This window comes from Humulus lupulus, chromosome 7 (genome assembly GCF_963169125.1).
Source record: "Humulus lupulus chromosome 7, drHumLupu1.1, whole genome shotgun sequence".
NCBI classification, from domain to species: domain Eukaryota; kingdom Viridiplantae; phylum Streptophyta; class Magnoliopsida; order Rosales; family Cannabaceae; genus Humulus; species Humulus lupulus.
Window position 1 is genome coordinate 206688538 of NC_084799.1, and position 19057 is coordinate 206707594.

The 19057-nt window shown below is 29.5% G+C and overlaps 2 protein-coding genes across 3 annotated transcripts; both read left to right on the forward strand.

The window, feature by feature from the left end:
• Positions 1–225: 225 nt before the first annotated feature.
• Positions 226–2097, forward strand: LOC133789277 (F-box/LRR-repeat protein At1g67190). The gene is made up of 2 exons (XM_062227053.1): positions 226–344; positions 498–2097. Exon 2 carries the CDS (start codon positions 569–571, stop codon positions 1832–1834), a length of 1266 nt encoding a protein of 421 aa, XP_062083037.1. The 5' UTR covers positions 226–344; positions 498–568; the 3' UTR covers positions 1835–2097.
• Positions 2098–10396: 8299 nt separating this feature from the next.
• On the forward strand, positions 10397–18212 carry LOC133789278 (transcription factor TGA9). 2 transcript variants are annotated; one of them, XM_062227054.1, is made up of 13 exons: positions 10397–10544; positions 10618–10830; positions 10951–11042; positions 11399–11478; positions 11705–12028; positions 13190–13234; positions 13372–13431; positions 13535–13612; positions 13737–13785; positions 14508–14779; positions 14866–15090; positions 17554–17696; positions 17792–18212. In XM_062227054.1, exons 2-13 carry the CDS (start codon positions 10724–10726, stop codon positions 17916–17918), a joined length of 1602 nt encoding a protein of 533 aa, XP_062083038.1. In that variant the 5' UTR covers positions 10397–10544; positions 10618–10723; the 3' UTR covers positions 17919–18212. The 2 variants fall into 2 exon arrangements, with proteins under 2 accessions (XP_062083038.1, XP_062083039.1); XM_062227055.1 differs by lacking the exon at positions 10397–10544 and having other exon boundaries at positions 10554–10830.
• Positions 18213–19057: the final 845 nt, after the last annotated feature.

The window sequence follows — 19057 nt, forward strand, 5'->3', positions numbered from 1 at the left end:
TAACAATTTAAAACAAAAATAAAATTATTTTGTCTAACAATTGTGTTGTTATTATTCATCAAAATTGAGTTTAGGGATCTATTTGAATAATTTTACAAAATATAAGATCCAAAAATAAATTAGTTAAAATACAGAGTCCAAACAAATAACGTAACGTGACAAAAAATGAAAAAAAAATATATATAAACCCATTACAAAAAAAAAAAAAATGAAATGTCGTTTATATATTTCGAACGACATTGTTAATTTCAGAGTTGTATCATCTCGGAGCTCTGTGCGTGAAACTTCCACTCCACCAAGATCTTCATCTTCGAATCGAACCCCCTTTGGCCTCCAGAATCCAGGTAAGCGAACTCAATTTCAAATCTTGTTTCGATTTTCACTAAATCACAAGAGACCCAGATCTTTGTTCTTTGAGTAAATCCATACAGATTGATTGATTGATTGATTGTGTTGATTCAATATCGTTCATGGATCATGTGCGTTTTTCTTGGTAGATTGGATGAGTCTCCAGCATTTTCGTTGGTGGGTATTAAATATTTGGTTAGAAAACAATTGATAGATTCCGATGGAGGAACTTCCTGTTGAGGTTATTGGGGAAATATTGTCTCGGGTTGAAACAGCCAGAGATATTGTATTGGCCTCAGCTACATGTAGAAAATGGAGACAAGCTTTCACAAAACACCTTCATACCCTTTCATTCAATTCCAATGATTTGCCTGGTTATGGGGATTTAACATCTAGTAGACATGAAATCTTGATAACCCAAACCATTTTTCAGACCACAGGTTTACAAAGACTGTCCATTTTGAAGTATTATGATAATGATGATGATGAGTTCTCAGCTTCAGCTCTTGTGGCATGGCTAATGTATACTAGAGAAACACTTCGCCAGTTGTTTTATAATGTAAAGACAACTCCCAGTATAAACATTCTTGAGTTGTGTGGGAGGCAGCAGCAGCTGGAAAAGTTGGTTTTGGGTCATAATTCAATCATAGGAGTTGAACCAAATTTTCAGAGATTCCCATGTTTGAAGTCTCTTTCTTTGGGCCATGTTAGTATTTCTGCATTGGATTTGAATCTGTTGCTGGCTGCTTGTCCGAAGATTGAATCCTTGGAGCTTGTTGCTCCTGAAATCCTGATTTCGGATCCTCAGGTGACTGTTGAGTTGGCTAGTTCAAAGTTGAAGAATGTTTATGTGGAAGGGATCAGTTTGGACAGGTTTATATTGGAGGCGGATAGTATCGAGCGTTTGCATTTGAAAGATTGTGTTCTTGATGTTTTTGAACTCCTTGGAAAGGGGACGTTGAAGCATTTTGAGGTTGATAAAGTTAGTATAATACATCTTGAAATTGGTGATACTCATGAAAATCTTGAGATTGTAGATATTAGCAGCTTCACAATTATATGGCCAAATTTCCACCAGATGATCACCAGATTCACAAAATTGAGAAGACTTCGGCTATGGGACATAGATTTTGGAGAAGAAGATGAGATAGTTGATTTAGAAACCATTGCTGTCTGTTTTCCTCAGCTGAGGTCATTGAGTTATGATTTGAAAGAATGGGTGCTTCTCCATGGATTGCAAGGGGATATAAACTTGGAGAATGTTGTTGTTGTGGAGCTAAGATGGACAACACTTAATGATTTGTTTACACATTGGGTTGAAGGGATACTAAACCGTTGTCCTAATCTTCAAAAGTTAGTAATTTACGGGACTGTTTCGGGGGCTAAAGCTCGTGAAGAATGTCAGATTCTAGCCAACTTTACCACATCCATTGTTCAGCTCATGAGAAGATTTATACATGTAGATGTGCAGTTTGAGTATGAGTAGATATATGTTAAAAGTCATTTCGAGAATGGTTTCGGAATACGCAGGCAACGGTATGCAGAGCCCCCTACCCGATTGTTTGTGTATTTTATTCTTATGTTTTGATTCACTTCCTCAGTTTTTAGTCACCTCATTTGTAGTGTTACTTACACTGTTATAGTATACCTTGTAAATTTATTACTTGTTTTGGAGTAATTGGTTGTTTTCTTGTTATTAACATTATTACTTTTAAAAAGGTGAGCTTGGGATTTCACTTTTGAGCTTCATCTATAGCTCTTTCCTTCTCTCCTTATTCTCCAAAATTTAATTAGTGCATCCATGCCTTTGAAACATTATAACCTTATTTTCATTCCATGCATGAGGTCTGAAACCAATGTTACTCTTTCCTTGCTTATGGTTTTAGATGAATACCACACCTCATAAATTTCATCAAGTATGGTGGCCTATAAATAATTATGAGTTGCTTTTCATGGAGGCCTAACCATACATAATTTGAGTTCTTGATCTAATTGCAGTAAATCTTGTTCTGAACTTTTACATGAATCCACTGCCTTGTTATGGTATGAAATAGTGTGTTTTAGTCTCATATCTGTGCTAGGAAGTAGTGTATTTGTGGTGTCCTGGAGTTTTCAAGCTTTTGATGTGTTTTTCATCACATGTTGAGGTTAGATACTCAGCTCAGAAAACATCAGTGAAAACAATCTCAGATTGAAGTTTCACTTTCATGGACTATAAGAAAGGTCCCCTGATTGGAAGAACATTGGGTCACTATTCTGTTTTTGATGGTGATTTTTTATTTGTTGCACCAGTTAGATGAGACAAAAGACATGTTTTAATGAAGATAGCCCATTGGTGAAGAGCCTGACCTGATGTCTTTTGTGTCACTTGTTTTATGGTTCTTCTTTTCTAAAGGTCCAGTAAGAAAGTTGCTTTCCATGTTGGATATAAAGCTTACCTTGTCTCTCTCAATCTCAAGTATGTTGATGATGATGTTTATCCACCTAGATTTACTACATTATTTATACATATATATTATATATATAATTTCTAACTTTTCTAGTGCTCATTCTTTATAACAAAATTGAGATTAAAAAAAATAAAATTAGGGTTGAGTATTGTTAAGGTGCACCAGGAGTATCCAAAACCACACTGAGGTATCATACCATTATCGGTGCAATTCAATATCAGTTCTTATACTGTTTAATTGAATAAGTATTATGTAGTATCACTAATTAATCATAAAGTGTCACCTTATATTAGGGCTGAGCATAAAATCTGAAAAACTGAAAAAAACGTGTACACCGACCTACCGAACACCGAAAAAACCAAAACCGTTTAAACCGCCGACGGTGCAAACCGCCGACGGTGCAAACCGCCACTGTTCGGTCGGTTTGGAAATTTTGGGTGAACCGACCAATAAAACCGAAACCGACCGAACACAATAAAATAATAATATAATATTATATAATTATTAATTATTAAAAAATTTAATAATAAAAAAAAAAAACTTGGGGCACTTGTAAATGTAATTATGTTCTATATATTTATATTGTAAAAACACACAAAAATGGATTCTAACAATCCAAAATTTTGAATTTTTTAACTAAAACTTTTAAAAATAAATAAATAAATAATCAATTCGGTTTGGTCGGTTTAACCGACCAAACCGCGGTCCAAAACAGTCGGTTTTTTTTTAAACTGGTTTGGTTCGGTCGGTTTTTGGATTGCACCAATCCGAACCGAAAACCGAATTCTGGATTTTTTTTTGTGAAAAAACCACCCAAACCGACCGATGCTCACCCGTACTTTATATAGTGTTGAAAACTTTAAGCTGCTAAATAACAATACTCGTTAGGGTTAGGCTAGTCATGGGTACGTAAAGAGTGTTTTGGTTCCAAAAGAGGAAGAAATGAATTAGTTTAAACAATAAAACGATTCGTGCACTACTACTGGTGACGTCAGCGACGAGACGATCCAATTAAAGTTTTTCCTTTGACTATACGGGGATCGACGGGCCTCTAATACTACTAATTTCTTTTGATAGCCATCAAAAAAGCACACATAGTCTTCTTCTTCTATTTCACTTGCAATACCACTAAATTTCTAAAATGTGATGGATTGGGGGCATGAAAATACCATTGGTTTTTTTTGTTTTTTTGTTTTTTTGTTTGGAGAAATATAATAAACTAAAATGATTTGGGCAATAGTGCCAAAATTTGAGTGGCATATTATTGTGACATCTTGGAATGAGTTGGGATGTGGGATTTTGATCTTATAATCTTTTTCTTTGGACAAAAACATGTGCAGATATCAAAGGTAGAGCTGATAATAAGGAAGAGACCCAACAATTCTTTACACTAAAAAAATTTGTCCACACCCCAAACCAACTTCAATTTATATATATATATATCCACTTTCCCATACTTTCTTTCCTTTTTTTCATGGAAAATAAAAACATTGCCAAATTCTATAAACAAATATATAAAAAATAACAATAAAAACATATATATATATATATGGTATTGCTATGATGCATATCTAAAAAGTAATATATCAGTGCATATCTTTTGTGACTTTTTGTGTTTCTCGGTTCGTGGATAGTTTTTGGCGCAATTTTTTATGACTGTGTTTATTGTAGTTATTTCGAGCATCTTGCAAATTTTTAGGAAATTCCGAATAATTTACAATGCCGAAAACTAAATTTAAATGGATTGTTTTCCACGCGTATAAAAAAAATTAATCACGCGTGCAACAACCTGTTTAAACATAATTTTCAGCATTGTAAATTATTCGGAATTTCCTAAAAATTTGCATGATGCTCTAAATAATTACAATAAACACAATCATAAAAAAAATCGCGCTGAAAACTATTCACAAGTCAATAAACATAAAATATCACAAAAGGTACATACCTTTTCGGATATACATCATAGAATTACCCTATTTATATACTCTTTTTTTTAATAAAATATATCAAATTATATTAAAATAAAAAATTACAAAATTATTTTTCCAAACACACATGATCTTTTGGAAATACTCAAACAGTTAATAATGTTATTTTAAGAAATAATATTAAAAAAAATGTAATTTCATTATCAGACATAAATTATAAAAATAAATTATGTGAAACTGTTAGGAAATAAAATCCAAAACTATTTTAAGATATATATTTAGTATTTGGCACCGCTTGAAACTGAACTCATTTTGGCTGTATCTTCAATATCCTATGGAAACTACTTAAAAACTGCAGCTGCATTAATTGACTAAATTTCATAAATTCAAAACAAACTTCTAGACCAGTCCAAGCAATTGAATTCAATGCTTTTAGATTTGCATTAAATACATGTGAAATAATAATAATAATAAAAACTAATTTGGCCATTGTAATTTTCCCAAATATACAATTGGTTCTTGTGTTTTACAAAATGGATCAAAATAATATTTTATACCTAATTTCGGTAAAAAAAAAATTCAAATATAATATTTCATTATCATATTCTCGACTACTTTCTCCACTTCTTTAAACCCATCGCATCACTAACGAATTGATAATTGGTCTTATAATTGAAAATATTTTGACCGAAATCGAGTCTAGACTACTATTTTGATCAATTTTGTAAAACACAATTTTCGAATTATCATTTAACAAAACAAACAAGGACTAATCGCGTATTCGGAAAAAACACATAAACTAAAATTATATTTTTCCTAATAATAATTCGAATCTTTATCTTTTACATATAAAAAAAAAAAGAGAAAAAGATAGGAAAAAATTCCTTAATTCACATTGAAAGATGTGCCAATTTATATTACTTTGTAATAAGTGCTAATATACTTGTTTTTCTTTACCTATATTAATTGCTTGACTTGAAAAACAACCATTAGAGTCAAGTAATACACTTGTAATAGTGTATAGTACTGCCAATACCATAAATACCTTTTTAGTATTTTCTTTGAAAAATGTTGTCAATCATAATTAAATTATTATAGATGATTTAACTATTTTTTAATTAATTAATATCTAAATTGTAATCATTTTAAAAGGCCATTAACTATAATATATTTCCATTTGAAGACCAGTGTTACTAAAGTGAGTTTTTATTGTACTTAGTTGATTAATCTATATTTATATAATCTTTTTTTGTGAGATTTGTAATTTCTCTTTAAATCTTTTAGACCTATAATAAAATTCCATTTACCTTAAACAAAAAGAGTCATAATTTATAAACAAACAAAAAATAAAATAATAATAACATTGCTTTCATCATAATTTAAAGAAAAAGTTATTCACAAACATTTTTGTTATAAATTTCTTTCCACTATAAATTATGTATGATCAATTATATAAAAAGAATATTAAATATATTCAAACTATGTATAACTTATGGGTAACATTTTTCTTCTTCTTTTTTCTTTATGGTCTTATTAAGACATAATTTCTCAAAATGGGGTCCATTCCTAATCATTGGGCTCTGAGATCATTCCTATTGGGTAATAGGTCAACTCCATACATAATAATCTCTGTCACTAATACACAAAGTTTATTACATTCCTAGAATGATTTTTATTTTTTTGGATCCTGTATTTTAAAAAAATTATTTTTAGACTATATTTTGTAAAATAGTTTAAATAGACTCCTAAATTCAATTTTTATGAAAAAAAAATTGAATATAACAATACAGTTTTTAAGTAGAATAATTTTATTTTTGTTTTGAATTGTTAGTTTGGTGAACTATTTGTGATTTCAGTTGAGAAAACTTTGACCAAAATCGGGTTTAGGGTTCTATTTGAACTATTTTACAAAACATATGGTCCAAAAAATAATTTGTCAAAACACATTGTCCAAATAGGTAATGAGACAAAACACATGATCTAAAAAAATGAAAACCCTTCGTAGAATTGCCTCCTAAATTTGTAGGCTTGCAATTAATAATTAATTAATTAATTTTTATTATTATTTTTATTTTTGTACAAAAATAAGTTGGTTTCATTTGAAGGCAACATATAAGTATGTTTATAAAATAACATTGATATATATAAATATTATGTTGTAGTTCATTGCTTAGAAAGCAAGTAATGACTTAATCCATTTACAAATAATGTTCAAAGAGATAATTAATATTACTAAGATATTTGATCTAGACCAATCACCTTTATACAAATCATATAACCTAAAAGAAGGCCATAAAGGAAAACTGTTTCAAGGAATGTGTAAGATCCAAATAAAATCAATTATATGGCAAGTAAATTTTAAAAAAATAATAATAATAATAAAAAAAAATCTTCCACTTGAAGAACATGTTTGTAAGGTTTTTTGGGAACAAAAGTGTGATCTTTAATTAAGCATATTTTTATTATTTTTTGTTAAAAGAAAAACCTAATCCATGAGCATTTTTTATGTGAACCAAACCCTTTTTTTTATTTTTTTATTTTTAGACCAATCATTGAGGAATAATGGGTAGGAGGCATATTACCTATAAAGTTAGTATAGATGTGACAAAAAATATTAATTATAATTATGCTTTTCACCTCTTAATAAGAGAAATTAATTAAGGCCTCTCTTTAGTATAAAATAGGTTATATCTACTCAATAATGTTGGTCTAAAATTTCCCAAAAAAAATTCATGAAAAATATTGAGACCCCAATTCTTAATTACTTCTTTCTCTTTCTATCTAATCCTCAAAATTAAAAATTAAATAATAAAATAATATGGGTTTTTTTTTTTCTTTTCCAATTGGGATTTTCCCTAAGCAAAGGTTGATTAACAACAAACAAACCATACCTAATATTGGAATTAGGAGTGGCCTTATAATTCCTAATAATCATATTAAATATAAACAAATTTCTATTAATAGAAAAGAATCTAATGTGGCATGGTTTTAGGTGATGACAAGGAATGGATGTTGATCTATCAACAAAGGGGATAATACCAAACAAATCCATTTCAAATAGTTTGGATTAAATATACATAAGTGGGGTTATTTATTTTTATAAATTATTAATTAATTAAAAGAAAAAAAAATTAGTTGAAATGGTACAACAAGCAAAAGTATTTTAAAAATAAATAAATAAATAATAATAAAACCAACCCCTCTCCATATCAAAGGCCCAAGTTGTCAAAAGTAAACTCAATTCCACTTTGGGCCACAAAATATCAAGAAAACTCCTTTGGAGCTTTTCTATTTTACTTTTACTATAATTTATGAAAATAAAACCTTGTTTTTGTCCCACTCTCGTCTCAAAGTAGAATTTTTTGTTTGGGCTTATATATTTTTGGATTCTGTGTTTTTTCCCATTATTTATTTAGACTATGTATTTTGATAAATTACTTTTTGGACCATACGTTTTATAAAATGGTTAAAATAGAACCCTAAACTCAATTTTGATGAAGAAAAAATTGAATATAACAACACAGTTTTTAAGTAGAATGATTTTATTTTTGTTTTGAATTGTTAGTTTGGTAAATTATTTGTAATTTTAATTGAGAAAACATTGACCAAAATAGGTTTTATGGTTCTATTTTAACTATTTTACAAAACATAGGGTCCAAAAAGTAATTTGTCAAAACACAGGGTCCAAACAGGTAATGGAAAAAAATACAGGGTCCAAAAAGGTATAAATCCATTTTTTTAAGAATTTGTGAAAATAACGATTTTGCACTCTAGCCTACTTTTCATAAGTTTTTGCAAAATGAGCTCTGTCTAAAATTTGACTATTTGTCTAAATTTTTCGACCAGCTGTCTAAAAATTTCGACCGACTGTTCAAATTTCTCGACTACCTATTTAAATTATGAGAGATTATTTTGCAAATAATTATTAAAACTAAACCGAGTGTAAAATAATTTTAAAAAATAGATTATTTTGCCGAGAGACTTTTTTTTTTATCTATTTATTTTTTTTAATTAATTTTTTATTTATATATACAAACAAGTACTTGGATGTCTTCAGAGCTCAAAACAAAAAGAACCAATGGAAAAGCTCAGGCGGTTAGAAGAGAGAGAGAGTGGAGTAGGAGTCAGTGATTTCTAGTGGGTTCCCTCAAATTGACCCCACTCTTTCATTTCATTCTTAAATTATTATTTTTATTTTATTCTTAAATAATAAATATGCTTTTTTGTGTTGTTTTGTTTTTTTTAATGGGGTTTTCACATAAATAACTCCAAGAGTTGTCTTTGACAAAAAAATAAAAAAATTCCAATCAAGAATCAATGAGTTTTCTTTCAATCTTTTTTATATAATAAAATAAGTACAAATTGATTAAAGGTTTTATTTTATAATATATATATATATATATAAAATTGCCCATTAGAATTTAACTAAAAAGACTTACTTTTGATAAATTTCACTGTAAAACTGTGTTCGGGGAGAGTTATTGTCTATCGTTGGCCTCTAGAGGCTGTGGTTTACCTTGTGACGAATGTCAGCCGTTCGGGAATTCTTTCGTCTCGAAATTCAAATCTATTTACTATTTAATAAATATTATTTATTTACAAAAAATACTTGATGTATTCTTGATCTGTGAATAATTTTTTATGCGATTTATTTTATGAAGGTGTATTTTATAGTTATTTAGAGTATTTTGAATAAACCGAAAACTAGGCCCAAACATATTGTTTTCAACGTGCATAAAAAATTAGTCATACATACAACAATTTGTTTTAAACCTAGTTTTCGACACTACAAATTATTCGATTTTTTTTTTTTAATTTACAGAATTCTCTAAATACACGGCCGAAAACTATTTGCGAGTCGGGTATACACAAGAGTCCTACCGGACGGGACTCTTTTTGAAGCCCTAGTAGAGAATCTCCCTAAACTTTTTTTTTTTTTTTTTTATGTTTTTGACTAAATTAATTTTATTTACAAAAAATACTCGATGTATTCCTGATCTGTGAACAATTTTTTGTGCGATTTATTTTATGAACGTGTATCTTATAGTTATTTAGAGCATTCCGAATAAACCGAAAACTAGGTCCAAACATATTATTTTCAACGCGCATAAAAAATTAGTCATACATACAACAACATGTTTTAAACCTAATTTTCGACACTACAAATTATTCGATTTTTTTTTTAAATTTACAGAATTCTCTAATTACATGGTCGTAAACTATTCACGAGTCGGGAATACACAAGAGCCCCTACCGGGCATGACTCTTTTTGAAGCCCTAGTAGAGAATCTCCCTAAACTTTTTTTTTTTTTTTTTTCATGTTTTTGACTAAATTAATTTTTTCTTTTTGACCATATTCTAAAACTTTTTTTTTTTAAAATTATAATTTTGAAACCCCACATACAACAGAACCCCCATAAGGGCCTGAGACAGGTCTGCAAGGACAAGATTTTCTGTACCCTTTGAAAAGAGTTTCAAAATCTGTTTCATATAATTCATATTTACTTACACACACATACATACACATATATATTCATTCATATAAGACTAATCAAACTAGTTTTTTTATTTATTTATTTTTTTTCAATTTTAATCCAAAAAAAAAAAAAAAAAACAGACACAGACACAGACAACACCCCCTTATGAAGGATCAAAAGTATATTGCAAAGATGGATATAAACATCTGAGAAAAAGACTGCTCCTTTTCTCTCTCTTTGACAAGAAAGCTTCGATCTTTTTTTTTTTTTTTCTTTTGATTTTTGTTGGGTGGTGTCTCTATCTTTGTTGGGTTTCATCTCTCTTGCAGAAGAAAATTGAGGTAATCAAACTAAGGAAACCTCTTTTTCAAGTACTCTGTTTTAGTTTTGATCACTGACTTCAGTTTTCTCCAGTTTGATAAAGATGATGAGAATGGTTTGAAGAACAAGAGTCGATCATCATCATCATCATCATCTTCGTAATCATAATCATAATCATAATCATAATCATCTTCTTTGCATGGCGAGTCATAGAGTTGGACAGACGACTGGTTTATCAGACTCGGGACCCTCGAATCACCATATCCCATATGGAGTTTTTCATACTACTCCTTCAACCAGCTTCATGTATGTTCGACGAAAAGCCACTGAGAAAAGAAACGACTGTTGTTTTCCTTTCTGTGTATTTTTTGAACTCTTGACTGACATGGGTTATTATTAAATTTGTTTTTTTGTTTGTTGGTTTAGCAATCAAGATGGATCAGCTTTTGATTTTGGGGAGCTGGAACAAGCAATCGCTCTGCAAGGAGTTAAGATAGGAAATGATGAAGCCAAAGCACGTATGCTTCTTCTTCTTCTTTCTTCTCTCTTCTCTCTTCTCTCTGCTTTCTTATGCCTATCAAACGTCACTAAAGAGAGCTTTGAAAATGTCTAAAGAAAAAAAAAAGCACAATAGGGGAAAGAAAGGGGGTGGAATTACCATTTCCAATACAGTAATGATTTTAGAGACTACAGACTTGAATGGCGTGAGGCTACAAACATAGAAACCTGACCTCTTTAGCATGATTTATTTACTGACTCCATAACTGTACAAAAGGGGGATTAGGTTCCTTTACCTTTTCACTCCATAGAAATCTTCATAGTCTTTATTTCGTTTGATCTTTCTAAAGACTTTTGCTTTTGTGATTCTTTACAGCTTTATTCACAACAGGCAGGCCTGCAGCGACTCTGGAAATGTTCCCTTCATGGCCAATGAGATATCAGCAAACCCCAAGAGTCAGTATATATATATATTTATATGTGTTTATATGTAAATAAAAAGCAAAAAACTTTCCAACTTTCTCTTCTTCTTCTTCTCTTCTCTTATCCTCCTTGTTTGACCAATTCTCTCAAATGGGTTTTGAACATAAATGAAAATCCCAACTTTTTCAGCTTTCTCCCAAGTGATTTCAGTACCCTTTTGAAACAGTTTTAATGGGCTCTGGTTTGTTTTTCAATTCAGGGAAGTTCAAAGTCAGGAGGTGAGAGTACTGATTCAGGGTCAGGGGTAAACACTCTTTCATCAAGCAAAGCTGATCAAAGCCAGTTGGAACCAGAATCACCTCTCAGTAATAATAACAACAACAACAACAATAATAATATTAATAATAATATTATTATTAATAATACTAAAAAGCCATCTTCTTCTGATCATCATCACCACCAAAACCAAGCTAGTTTTGATTATCAGAGTCATCATCATCATCATCATCTACAGCAGCAACCAGATATGGCCAGTGATAACTCAAAACTTCAGTCAGCTAATTCCAAACAACCACAAGAAAAGGTTCTTATTTATTTTGTTTTTTTTTTTTACTATCTTCAATTACTGTTCTTTATACTACTGTTAACTCCCAGTTATCTGCTTCTCTCTTTTGCCAAATCCCCATAACTGAGGAAAGGTTGGCATCTTTATTGTTATCATTACTGTTTTTATATATCTCTCTCTCTTTTTGAATTTTTCTCTCTTTCAACTTTCTTCCAATCTCTCTCTCTCTTTCTCTCTCACCGAATATCTTGAAAAATTATAGCACAGATCCCAACAACTCTCAGAAAATCAAATGAAAGACAGAGTTTTCCTGATTTCTGAACGATTTTCTGATGAAAATGTCTGACAAAAGAGAGAGAGAGAAAGCTGTACTCATAAAAAAAAAAGGCAAACTGAGAATCTTCACAGTAGTTTGCCTTGACACTGTTTATTATGGCTCTAATATTATTATTATTTATTATTATTTTTATCAATAATAATAATGACTTACTTTACTCAATCCCCATAACTCGACCAAACACACTTCCTTCTTTGTTTTGTGTATATATACATAACACATACACAGATACATATACATATACACACAGTTCAAAGTCTCTCTCTTTCTCTCTCTCTCTCTCTCTCTCCTACTCAAAAAAATATGGCAGAAAATGATGTGTTTTGCTATCCATACAATGTTGATGATGCTGATTATTACATGTCTCAAACACACCAGTTCTCAAATCACCATCAAAGTCCAGAAATTCTTCCCAGGAATCAAGTGAGAATTTTCCAATATAATCATGAGTCACACATTTCAGTCATTCTTTTTTGTTATATTCCAATATCAAATCAAACCTTTAACTAGAAAAAAACGACAACATTCTAAATAGTTCACAAAACCTATTCAAACACACATACATATATATATATATCATATATGGTTTCTCCATTACAAAAAGCTCTCTCCTTTTCAACTTTTTTCGTTTCTTTTCTCCACTTTAAAACTCCAAAAACTTGTTCTTTTTTTTGTTTGCATTCTCAGACTACACTTGTCAACCAAACACTGTACTTAGTTCTTTATTCTCATTATCATAAATATATAAATATATATTTTTTCAAATGGGTTTTCTCAAATTCAGCTAAATTTATTTTTATATAGTATTTTTTGTTTATTTATGTCCAAATATAATGTTGCAGAGAAAGGGAGCTGGTTCAACTTCAGAGAAACCACTGGACGCCAAGGTTTTGAAATAATATATATTTTTTTCCATTTTTTCATTTTTTTATTTTTTTGTCTGAACTTTTCTTATATTAATATATTAAAAGTTTCTGAAATTTATTCTTTTTTTTTTCTTATTAATATTTTTTTTTGGCTTCAGACTTTGAGACGCTTAGCTCAAAATAGAGAAGCTGCAAGGAAAAGCCGTCTGAGAAAGAAGGTAACTCATTTTTCACTCAACCCAAAAATAAAGAAAAAAAAAATCACTTTTTTCATTATTATATAACATATTTATATATATAATTTTTACTCAAATTATGCAGGCTTATGTACAACAACTAGAGTCAAGTAGAATAAAGCTTACTCAGCTTGAACAAGACCTTCAAAGAGCTCGAGCACAGGTTTTTAATTTAAATTATTTAATTTTTTGTTTTTTTAAAAAAAGTATGATTTTCCCATTTCAAAAGATTAAATTTTGAATTCATTTGATTAAAAAAGTTTTAATTTTTTTTTATTTAATTTTAGGGATTATTTTTGGGTGCTTGCGGTGGTGCTTCTGGCAATATTAGCCCTGGTGAGTTTATACTATTTTTGGCATTATTTTTGTAATTACCAACATAGCCTTACTTCTAAAAATGACCAAGTCTTACATTTTCTTTTAACTCATGGGTATTTTGGTAATTGTGTAGGAAATTAATTCTGCTGCAATATTAATTTATATCAGATAATCTTCAAAGCTCTAAAAAATATCTTTTTTTTAGGTTGACTAAAAATATTACTAATTTCATATCTATATAGATTCTGTACTTGGAATAAATCAACTTCTAAATTCCAAATTATTCTCATTTTTTAATGGTGTCTTCCAATTTAGTCTTTGCTATAATGTATATTTTTATATATTTGTACTAAAATATAATTTCGTTACGTAAATTTGACGATCATGAATTTTTTTTTGTGTAGAATTTTGTATTATTATGTGTTTAGTCAAATTTGGGAAAACCAAGAAAAAAAAATGAGAAGGCAGACATTTCTGAATTTGACTCGAATACAAAAATTAATCTTTTTTCTTTAATTTTTTTTTATATAACATTAAGGTATATATATTAATAATATTTATATATATAATTATATCTATTGAAACGACAAAAGTCTTGGCCTTTTGCAAACGTGAAAAGAGCCATGTTTTATGGGTTCAATTCAAGTATCTATGTGAAAAATTAAATGTGTGACATTTTATTAGATTAAATTATACGTGCACACAACATAATTAATTTAATTTAATTTAATTTAATTTAGGTGCTGCAATATTTGACATGGAGTATGGAAGGTGGCTAGAAGATGACCAACGCCACATGACGGAGCTTCGGACGGGCCTTCAGGCGCATTTGCCTGAAGGCGACCTGCGCATGATCATCGACGGTTACGTCTCCCACTACGACGAGATCTTCCGACTTAAGGCGGTGGCCGCCAAGTCGGACGTGTTCCACCTCATCACCGGAATGTGGGCCACCCCAGCTGAGCGTTGCTTCCTTTGGATGGGTGGTTTTAGACCCTCAGACCTAATTAAGGTAACTTTGGTATCCTTACTTACCAAGGGCATAATTGTAATTTCACCATTCAAATTTATAATAAATATATGTGTATATAAATGCAGATGTTAATAGCACAGTTAGACCCACTGACAGATCAACAGCTGATGGGGATATACAGTCTCCAACAGTCGTCGCAGCAGGCGGAGGAGGCTCTGTCGCAGGGGCTGGAGCAGCTGCAGCAGTCCCTCGTCGACACCATCGCCGGCAGCCCTGTCCTCGTCGACAGCATGCAGCAGATGGCCGTTGCCCTAGGCAAGCTTTCCAACCTCGAAGGCTTTGTTCGTCAGGTATACATATACATATATATATATATATTTATTATAGCATTTTCCCATGCAAGTGTTATCATTGCTAATGACCTTTTTACCCCCTAAATGGTTATTTATATATATATGACAATTTTTGTGTTAGGGTTTCACTTTTTAAACTTTCTCTTATTGTTTTTGACCTTTAAATAATTTTTGGTGCGATTTTGTTTATGAATGTGTATATTGTAGTTATTTAGAGCATCGGTATGATTTTCAAAAAAACTAGATTTAAACATATTTTTGCACGTTTGACTTTTTTTTTATGTGCATAGAAAATAATATATTTGAATCTAGTTTTTGATATGGTAAACTATTCAATTTTTTTTAAAAATTTGCAAATACTCTAAATAACTACGGTATACAGTCATAAAAAAAAATCATGATAAAAATTGTTCAAAAATAAAAAATACTACAACTTAAACTAAATCCCTATATTTGAAATTCCATATATATATATATATACACGTGTTATTATTAGGTTGAAATAAAGTTCAGGTGGACACGTAGATAGATAGATATAATATAGATAGAGATTTATATACACAAACAGTGTCTCGTTCAATCAGGTGATTTCTTCTCGAGAGTCAAAAATTTAAACATTAATGTTCCCAAACAAAACTATAATCTATGTTATATATATATATTTATAGTCTATAGATATTTATGTGTAGTTGACAAAATTAAATCTTTGCTTGTCGTATCCGCTAATGGTTGATAAGGACATATATTTATATATGTTTTTATATATATAATTAACTAATACCATCCCTATTAGCTGTATTTATATGTTTATACATAAAAATGGTATTGTTGAAACTTTAAATTATTGAATAAACTTCAATTTTCTCTTATTATTATTATTGTTAGGGTTTTTTCTTTTCTAAAATGACTTATTTTTTAAAGTTATTGTTGCCTTTTAACTTAGTTTTCATAATTTTTTGTAAAATAATTTTTTATAATTTAGATAATTAATCAAAAATTTACATAGTTAGTCGAAAAATTTAAATAACTAATCAAATTTTAAATATACTATTTTACAAAAAATTATTAAAAATAAACCCACCTACAAAATCACAAGAAAAAAAAATATATATTTTCACCAAATTTGTCTTATTATTATTATTAGTAATTTTTTTAATAAAAAAATCTATACTTATGTTCCGCCGCAATTCCAAAATTTACAGCTTAGGCGTAAGAATCCAGTGGCTTTCACTTTCATCTTCATTTAACCTATTTGTTGACTTTTGTTTTGAACTTTACTACTATTCCTATATTTTTTTTAATTAAAAATGGTATATGATATTTTGTTAATAATTATCAAGAGGTTAATTAAAGAAATATTTTAGTCAACAAGTTTTTGAAGAGACATAGACTACACTCTAGTAATATTATAGTATTTTGTATAATTTCTATGTTGATGATCCCACCGTCCAATGGATAGCAACCTCTTCAAGGGTCTTGATCATCATCACTATCACATTTGACCTTTCAATAGGTTTTTATATCAATATTTATATATAAATATACTTAATTTTATACAATATTTAATTTGGTAATAATAATAGTAGTGGTTATCTTTATCTCTACTACATGTTTGATTGCCACGTGTAAGGGTAGGATCATATATAAAAATATTTACACACATAATATATGTATTTATAGAGAGAAAGATGTAGATGTGTATGTATATTTATATATATATATATAATTATATTGTTTGATTAGCTTAGAAGTAGCAATCAATTACATGCTTAATTAAGGGCTTTTGATGTTGTTATTTCATCTTTATTAAAATGGTTTCCATCAAAAGGTTGGTTTGATAGTGATGTTTGTTGACATGGAAACCCTAGCTACAAATTAAAAATTAATCACAATAATCATTTATATATATATATAAACCCTTCTATATCTAGATTAACATGATTATTTTTTTAAAATTTAAAAAGAAAATGTATAGATAGGTCGAACCTTGCTAGGTTTGAAATTATTTTTCAACACTTTGAAATGTTTATTCTTTAGACTTTACATGGGTTGGTATGGAGTGACTATGTCATATATGTTCTGGATGCATCGGTGTATGCTTTTTGTGTTTCCAGCGTGATTTTTTCTTTCTATGATCGTGTTTATTATAATTATTTAGAGCATACAAGACCAAAAACTAGGTTAAATCAGGTTGTTGCACGCGTGACTAATTTTTTTCATGCGCATGGAAAACAACTTGTTCGAACTTAATTTTCGACACTTTAAATTATTCAAAATTTCGTGAAAATTTACAGAATGTTCTAAATAACTACAATGTACACGATCATACAAAAAATTGCACCGAAAATTGTTCACAACAAGCCGAGAAACACAAAAGATATACACCGGTTCACTATAAAATTATCCTATGTATATATTAATTTTATTTATATATTAATTTGTGTGTATATATATATATAGGCAGATAATTTGAGGCAGCAAACTCTTCACCAGTTGAGGAGAACCCTAACAGTTCGACAGGCAGCTCGATGTTTTCTAGTGATTGGAGAGTACTATGGTCGTTTAAGGGCTCTTAGCTCTCTTTGGGCATCTCGACCAAGAGAGTAAGTAATTAATTAATTACTTAATTATCATTAATCATTAATCATTAATCTTATTCTTAATCTTAATCTTGATTAACAACTCTTAATTACTATAGGAGCATGGTGAATGATGATACGACGTCGTGCCAAACAACAACAGATTTGCAAATGGTTCATCAACAACAACACCAACACCAACACCATCAACTACACCCTCAGAATCATCATTTCTCTTCCTTTTGATCATTTCAGATTATATTATTATTAATAATAATTTAGAAATAATATATATTTATATTTATATATATAAATATATATTAATTAAATCCTACTTAGCCAGCAGGGGAGAGAGGGCTCTCTCTTTGCTTTCATTGGCTTTTGTTGGATTTTTTCTTCATGTTCAGGGAAGATAATTAGGATATATATATAAATATTTATATATATAGTTTTTTTTTTTTTAAATTCCTTCCTCTCTTTATGTCTTTGTTAATTAATTTATATATATATATGTCACTATGTTTATCCTTTGTAAATGTAAATCAATTTTATGTGCATGAGAGAAAATTAGTTATCATTTATGTTTATTCTTGTTTGGACACAATTGGAAAAGAAAAAGGAAAATAAAAACAAAACTTTTTGAGTTAATTATTATGATATATATGATTTTATTATTTTTTAATAATGATTAAATTGGCTATATATATAGCTATCTCAAATTATATAATTACATGTGATCGACATATAATTGATGAATGCTTTTTTGATTTTATATGAACATACAAACAAAAGGACAAGAAAAATAAATCATATATATTTATAGAACAATTCTCGTATATAGGGATTCACTTTAAGCCCTACTGGTGGAACTTTTCAGTATTCTCGACCCGTGAATAGTTTTTGGCAAGATTTTTTTTTATGACTGTGTATATTGTAGTTGTTTAGAGCATTTTACAAATTTTCAGAAAATTCCGAATAGTAACAGTACCGAAAACTAGGTTCAAACATGTTACTTTCATCACGCGTCCAATAACATATTTGAACCTAGTTTTTCGGTATTATAAATTATTCAGAGTTTTCTGAAAATTTGCAGGAAGCTCTAAATAGTTACAATATACACGATCATAAAAAAATCGCGCCGAAAAATATTCACGGGTCGAGATCACTGAGAACCCTACCAGTTTGGCTTAAAATGAAATCTCTTCAACAAATTATCCTATATTTGTATATATACAATTATAAATATATATATAACTATTTGTGTATATAATAATATAGCTAATATAGCTCCAAAGAAAGAGAGAGAGAGGTTGAAGTGGGTACAAAATAGCTAGTATATTCTAATGTAAAGAGACGACAAGAGTAGAGATATACATTAAGGATAT